This window comes from Phyllostomus hastatus, unplaced genomic scaffold, assembly GCF_019186645.2.
Source record: "Phyllostomus hastatus isolate PE091 unplaced genomic scaffold, TTU_PhHast_1.1 phas_contig_283, whole genome shotgun sequence".
NCBI classification, from domain to species: domain Eukaryota; kingdom Metazoa; phylum Chordata; class Mammalia; order Chiroptera; family Phyllostomidae; genus Phyllostomus; species Phyllostomus hastatus.
Window position 1 is genome coordinate 3,495,186 of NW_025333833.1, and position 7,927 is coordinate 3,503,112.

At 44.6% G+C, this 7,927-nt stretch overlaps 1 protein-coding gene across 2 annotated transcripts in view; it reads right to left on the bottom strand.

The window, feature by feature from the left end:
- The window catches only part of KIFAP3 (kinesin associated protein 3), a 103,996-nt gene extending 97,757 nt beyond the window's left edge, over positions 1-6,239 (bottom strand). For both annotated transcript variants that reach the window (XM_045838758.1, XM_045838759.1), the window contains exons 1-2: positions 5,998-6,239; positions 1,944-2,075 (exon numbers count right to left, since the gene is read on the bottom strand). In XM_045838758.1, the coding sequence (XP_045694714.1) occupies positions 1,944-2,075; positions 5,998-6,029 (164 nt within the window). In that variant the 5' untranslated portion in view covers positions 6,030-6,239. The remainder of the gene's footprint in view (positions 1-1,943; positions 2,076-5,997) is intronic.
- Positions 6,240-7,927: the final 1,688 nt, after the last annotated feature.

Sequence of the window (7,927 nt, forward strand, 5' to 3'; positions counted from 1 at the left end):
ACTCTCAATTATATGTTTTATAATTTTACTCCACATCAAAAGACACACATAGAAAGGAGAACCCTTTCAGACAGAAACTTTCACAAGACCTCTCATGTTTACTTTTAGCAAGGAACTTGGAAATCCTGACAGTTTCTATAAATCTGATCAAGAAGAGGCACAACGGAAACGCTATAAACACATATTGTTACAATTTCTTACTAGCCTTTTTTAGAGCAGTTTTAGGCTTACAGAAAAATTGTGCATGAAGTACAGAGTTCCCATATATACCCCCACTGCCCCTGACGGAGGTATTTTTTTTCTGTTACTACCATCTCGCATCAGTGTGGAGTCTTTGTTACAACTGATGGACTGATGATGATACGTTATTACCAGTGTAAGTCTGCAGTGTACATTAGGATTTGCTGTTGCACACTTCTGTGGGCGGTGGCGCACGCACCGTGCCATGCACCCACCATCACAGCACCCTACAGAACAGGGCACCGCCCTCAACCCGCTCTGGGCTCCGCCCACTCTCTCCTCCCCCACCCTTTCACCCCCCAACAACCTTTGTTCTCTTTACTTCAGTTTCCCTTTTCTAGAATGTTATATAGTTGGGATCATCCAGAATGTAGCATTTCCAAGTCTGGCTTCTTTCGCTCAGTGATATGTACTTAGGTCGGCACCCCTGCCCCGATGTGTTTTCCCAGCTTGGTTGCTGGTTTCTTTTAAGCGCTGAACGATTCTTCAGTGTATGGACGCACCGCTGCCTGCTTCACCGTTTGCCAAGTGGAGGGCATGTTCATGGCTTCTAATTATTGACAATTATAAATAACACTCTTATAAACACTCATGTACAGGTTTTTGGGTGGACGTAGCTTCCAGCTCACTTGGGTTAATATCCAGGAGCACAACTGCTGGATTGTATGGTAAGTTCACATTTAGCTCCGGAAGGAACTGCCAAACTGTCTTCCAAAGGGGCTACACCACTTCATACTCCCACTCGCAGTAAACGAGGCCCTATGACTGTGCATACTCACCAGCGTCTGGCTCTGTCAGTGTTTTGGATTTTGCCAATTCTAACGGGTATACAGTGGTATCCTGGTTTAACAAAGCAGTTGTTTCTATTTCTTTCTAGACCTATTTGCTACCAGCATGTATATTAGCAGTCGGATTCATCTTCTTTTCCATTAAAAGGAACAAGAGAGATTTTCTCCTCTTAGTGTGCAGGACTCTCCTAAATCCTTCCCTTATTATAAAAGACAAAGAAAAAAATAGGTACAGCTAGGATCTTTAGTGCGTGTTACCTGTATGTTTACTGATTATTCCTATGATCAAAAATTAGAATCTTCATTAGGCAGCCCATGCCTCTTAAGAACATCAAAAACTCACAAGAAAAATATCCATATTGTTTTTGGACTCTAAGCCCCGGTTTCTCATAAAGAAATCTTCAGAAACCGGGACTCTGTTGAAGACGGGCTTATACCTTCCTTTTCCCAGTAAAGAAATGTGAAATACAAGGCTTCTCAACCTGGGTCACGGCGCTGACATGTCACCCACATGTAGTGACAGTTGCAGGTCATGTCTACCTCAGGCTATACGAGTGTCCCCCAGCTGCCACCACTGACTAAACCTCTGAACCACCAAGCTGCCACATTCTCCTTTGGTCGCACAGTATGACTCCTTGCCAGCTCCTGTGCAGCGAGGCCTGAGCCACCTGAGGTCCTCAGGCTGTCCCTTGCTGATGTTTAAACCCACTTACTCCAGCCACAGAAAGTAGTAACTCGGAAGTAAATATATCTGTATTTATAGTTTCATGTTGTCTCTGCTTCACCAAAGTGAAGTATGTCTAGAATAACACCATAAACATTTATCATCTATGCAGATTTAAATAATAGCAGATTTCTATGAGGTTTGTGTAATGTTTACTACTTTCAAAGTGTACACAAGTAAAGAACACTTACATTTTCTGGCATTCTTTTCGTTCTCCCAACATGGGATCCCCCATTTCCCCGAGAATGGTGGCTTCGACCTCATACTGAACAATGAGTGCTTTTTCTGATGGATGTACATCAATATTTCCTCCTTTAACTTTCCTATAATGTAAAATAAAAACAAGCATAAGTAGATTGAAAACTCATACAATGTCCATGGTTTTATCTAGGTTCTAGTTCCAAAAGCCTGTGGGCTGGATTAACATCTGCGTTTAAATCAGATTTACAGTTAAGATGGCAATATTCCTCAAAGTGACCTAAAGATTCAATATAACCCCCATCAAGTTCCCAAAGCCTTTTTTTGCAGAAATGGAAAAGAGATCATAAAATTCATGTGGAGACACCAGGGACCCTAGGGAGCCAAAACAATCTCGAGAACGAACAATGAAGTTGGAAGGCACACATTTCCCAATTTCAAAACACACGACAAAACCGCAGTCCTCAGAGCACTGAACTGCTGGCGGAAACACGGACCCCCAGATCATGGGACTAGAACTGAGCCCAGGAACAAACTCCTACACATGTGGCAACTGACTTCAGCAAGGGTGGCAAGACCTTTCCTTGGGGGAAGGTCTTTAACAAATGAGCTGAGACACTGGACATGTAGAATGAAATTGTAGAATAAACAATCAGTATACAGAAATCTATTGCGTTTCTATATGCCAATAATGAATGATCAGAAGGAGAAATTAAGAAAACAATCCTATCCACAATTGCATCAAAAGCAAAAAAAAAAAAACAAAAACAAAACCTAGAAATAAATATAGCCGAAGAGACGAAATACCTGTATTCTGAAAACTGTAAGACACTGAAGAAAAGAATTGAAGAAGATACAAATAAATGAAAGGTTATAACTTGTTCATTTATTTGAAGGATTATTATTGTTAAAATGCTTTTTCTACCTAAAGCAATATATAGAGATTCAAGTCAATCCTTATGAAAAAAACAATGGCATGCTTCTCGGAATTAGAACAAATGGTTTTAAAATTTATATCAAACCAGAAAGACCCCAAATAGTCAATGAAATCTTGAGACACAAAAAGTGGGTGTTATCATGCTCCCTGATATCAAACTATACTACAAAGCTATAAGAATTAAAACAGTAAGGTACTGGCACAAAAAAAGATATCTAGATCAACAGAATAGAGAGCCCAAAGAACAGAAAATCCTTACTTGCACGGTCAATTAATCTATGACAAAGGAGGCAAGAATATACAATGGGGTAAAGACAGTCTCTTTAATAAGTGGTATTGGAAAAACTAGACAGATGCATGCAAAAAATGAAATTGGACCACTTTCTCATGCCTTATACAAAAGTAAATTCAAAATGGATTAGACTTAAATGTAAGACCTGATCCAAAAAATTCCTAGAGGAAAACATTGGCAATAAATTATTTGACATCACTCTTAGTAATACCTGTTTGGATATATGTCTCCTTGGGCAAGGGCAACAAAAAATAAAAAATAAACAAATGGGACTATATTAAACTAAAAAGTTTTGTACAGTGAAGGAAACTATCGACAAAATGAAAAGATAACCTACTAAATGGGAAAAGATATTTGCAAATAATACATCCAACAAGGGGTTAATATCCAAAATATATAAGGAACTCATACAACTGAACACTGAAAAAAAAAACAATTTAAAAAATGGGCAGAGAACTAGAATAGACATTTCCCCAAAGAGGACATACAGATGGCCAGCAGACACGTGAAAAGATGCTCAACATCACCAATCATCAGGCAAACACAAATCAAAACCACGATGAGATATCTCACACCTGCCAGAACGGCTATCAACAGGTACCGAGTGCTGACAAGGGTGCGCAGGAAAGGGAACCTCACAGACTGCTGGTGAGACTGTAAATTAGAGCAGCTACGATGGAAGGCGGGTTGGTGAGTCCTCAGAAATGTAGTAACAGAACTGTCACAGGATCCAGCAATTTCACTTCTGTGTATTCCACGGAAGGAAACACAAACACTAGACACGCACACCCTGAGCACACCACAGCATTGTGTACAACAGCCAAGACATGGCAGCAACCTGGGTGTCCACCAACAGATGCGTGGGGACAGAGGTGGTACATATACACAAAGGAATATTATTCAGCAACAAAAACCTAAAAATATGAAACAAACACGTAAACAAAACGGAAACAGAACCACAATATAGAGAATAAGTTGACAGTTGACAAAGGGGTGAGAAGGATGGAAATTTTAAAAATCCATGGTCATTTGAACATTTTTTAAAAAGCAAAAGCAACTCAAGAAAATGTAGATTTAAAATTTCTGCACATGAAAGGAGACTACGAAGAGAGTGAAAACACAATCCACAGAATGAAACAAAATATTTGCAAATCATTGATCTGATCAGGGTCTACATCCAGAAAACATACAGAACCCTTTTCTCCAAAGAAGGTAAGGCCAAGAAGCACATGGAAGGATGCTCAGTGTCACTGGAAACTAGGGAAATGTAAACTAAAACTGTAAGACATCACTCCACACCTGTTAGAAGAGCTGCAATTTAAAAAGATAAATATAGAACAAGTGTTGGCAAGAATGTGAAGAAATTGGAACCTTCACATACGGCCGGTGGGAAGGTAAAACGGCGAAGTTAATGTGGAAAGCAATTTAGTGGTTCCTCAATAAGATAAACGTGTAATTAGCGTATGTTTGCTCTAGAACAATCTTATATTTATTTAGAGTTGAAAAAAGAATGCATTTTCTTCTGTGGCAAAATTTTCTATCAAAAAGATCAATGTAAGCTAAATTCAGTGAGGAAATAAATACTGGCTATCTACCTGTTAGGATTACACAGTCCTTGGTAAAAATTTTACTGGTAAAGCCTGTCCGTTCAGCAGTTTCAGGTCTATTTGTACAAAATGAGAAGGGCCGGCAAAACAGATGCCCAGTCCTGCAAAGGCTGGGTAGCTGGCTGACTGGCTGGTTGACTGTACTACTGTCTGAACCCCTTTAAGAATCTAACAAAGATCAGAAGATCCTTCTGTAGTGATCAGGGCCCTGCCAGGCCAAGGGAAACAGATTCAGGAAAAGCACATTAGGACTTACGTGATTAATACCACCACCTTACAGGCACGTTTTTATCTCCTAAAAGGATTTTCACATTTGGTCCTCGAATCTCTCGTGAGGCAATATTTGTTCCGTTTTTAGATAAGGACACTGTTCAAAAGGATGCATGTGCCTTCCCCAGGGTATTTACCCAATCGGAACGCGGCCCTTAAACACCGAGCATCCCAATGACGGTTTCCCCCTGTTGGAAGACTGCAACCTCTCGGTCCGCTGAGAGGTGTCCTCTCCATCAGGGATGGTCTTATCTTTGACAGGAGTCAAACAAACAATCCCGCCAGATGTACAGTTTCCTTTAAAGAGTGATGGATATGACAAATGTTTTTAAACTAAGATAATGATGGCCCCGCTGCATGTCGAGCTCCTGCACAAACCTCTTGATCATTAAAACCCTGCAAAATCGACACCGTGCACATGCACTCGAACGCATGGGACTGGCGAGGCACGCAGAAGCAGGCTGGAGAGCACCCTCCCAGCGCAGCCCTCTCCCATGTAAACGAAGAGCCAGCACTTCTCTCCCCGTCATCACTCCAGAACCTCCGGGCAGTGGTCCCCAGACTGGAGACAGAGAGCAGAGGCGCCCCGAGACCTCATTTCCAGGGCCCCGCGGGTTTCATCTACTAGGGGAAATGCAGAGTTGGAATGGGGAGGCGGCGGGGGTGGGCCAGAGGGGTTTCCTCCGCTCCCGGCCCCTCTCCAGCCAACAAGGTGATGCAGCCAGGAGCCGCCCCCGGCGCTGTCAGCGCCCCGCCGAGCCAGGTGGGCGGCTGCAGAACCTTTTACGCAGAGCACCTGGCACTTCCCTTTCCGCGACTTCTTCCCGCGCCCACCCGTCTTCATTGCCCGGTGACACCCCCAGGCCAAGCCCAAGAGCCCCTGAGAGTACCCTCAGGGCCGCAGGCCAGGAGGGTGGAGCCGCGCCGCGGGGAGTCGTCACCTTTTGAGGTATCTGGCGTCCTCCCCCTGCATGGCGGCGGCGGCGTGGGAAGACAGGCCGGCGGGGCCGTGTCCGGAAACCGTGGCCAAGTTCTCCCGACCCGAAGGCGGTGACAGTCCCGAGGCCTGCAAGGCGGGGCCGCGGCGGCGCTGCGGTTACCACGGTGAGACCGCCGGCTCCTCCCACGGCTCCCAGGCCCCAAAGCACAGCAGCCGCCCCGAGCGCCCGGCGCCGCCTCGCCGGCCCCGCTGCACGGCGCATGCGCCCGCCGCGACGCGCAGGCCCAGTGGCGGTGCCGCGCCGGGGACCCGTCCGCCGCGCCCCGGATCTGAGCGCCGAGGGCTCTGCGGCGATTAGGACGTCAGTGGTGGGGGAGTCGCGGCCTAGTCACCGCGCCGTGCGGCCCTACCTTGTGCAGAGAGTGTGACCCTTGTGCAAAGATAGTAGCGACTTTGATTCCGTGACAAATCTCTACCTTCCTCTTTGGTATCCTAGATCTAGAACGCACTGTTGACACACACACACAGAGCTCGTGAAACCCCACCTCCTCCAGCAATTAACCCTAAATCGAGGTACGTTCGGAATTGTTTCCTTGGAGGCAGGCAGCTGTGGGCAGTGCAGGCCGTGGAGAAGGAAGGATGTCCTTGAACCTCAGCAAGGAAATGTCTGCTTTCACGTCTAATTCCATGGGCTCAGCTGTCCTGTCTATGCACAGGGCTCACGTTCCTTTAGGCAGTGAATATTGAGGGCCAGCTTCGTGCCGAACACCAAACCAGGCTCCGGGGATACAAAGCAGGCACCTCCACTTCCTCTCCTCACCTGCAATCCCCTTGCTTACTCTCATCTAATTGTATATATTCAGTCACCGAGGGCCATGTCGAGTTGTTCACAGCCTGTTTCACATGCAGTGAGTTACTGCAGTGCGTACACGGAACATTAAATACAGACACACAGACCACACCCGCTAAGAGGTACCATTTTTACGTGCTCATCCGTTCCCGCGAGCAGCACTATTTAAGTCAGTGGTGTGGTCATTTTTTCCAGTCTTCCAGGGAAGACTATTTGGAGCTGACTTCGACATCTTCCTCTGTATCAGGCTTATCTCTAAACACAATTCTATTATCTCTGCCTTCAAAGTTTCCTGCAATCCAGCTTTTCTTTTCCATTCCCACTCCTATGTACTAGTTGAACCACATCTTACTTAAAGTATTGCAATTCTTTCCTAACTGGCCTTTCCTATGTTTCTTTTCTCACCTCTTCATTCTGAAAACTGATATAAAATTTAACAAATTACCATTCTTGGCTAGATTACCTTAAAGCCCCTACAATACCCAAAGTTCAGATCACAGTAGCCATTAAACTGCACAGATCAGACAACAAGCATTCTTGCAATGTAAGCTCCCTGGTATCAGAGAGTTTGTTTTGTTCACTTCTGTGTGTCGAGAACAGCATCCATCCCACAGCTGGTACTGAGTAAATGTTGGAGTTAAAAAAATGCATACCCAAGCTTGAAATAACGACAAAAACCTAGAGGAAATTCCCACAGCTAGAAAGAAAGAGCTGAAAACTAGAGCAACAAAGAGGTAAACTGAAAATGGGACTGAACTACAGAAGCTGTCAGTTTGTAGCAAAGGGGTTCACCTTTCAAATTTTTTTGTTGTTTAAATAAATTGAATACGTGTTTTAAAAGATGTTGTTTATTTACTTTTAGAGAGGGGAAGGGAGGGAGAAAAACATCATTGTGTGGTTACCTCTCCCGCACCCCCACCTGCGGACCTGGCCCGCAACCCAGACTTGTGCCCTGACTGGGAATCAAACCGTCCACCCTCTGGTTCACAGGCTGTCACTCAATCCACTGAGCCACACCACCCAGGGTAGAATAAATTTTTTAAAAGACGATCTCCAGTGAATCAAATAGGAAAAAGCAATA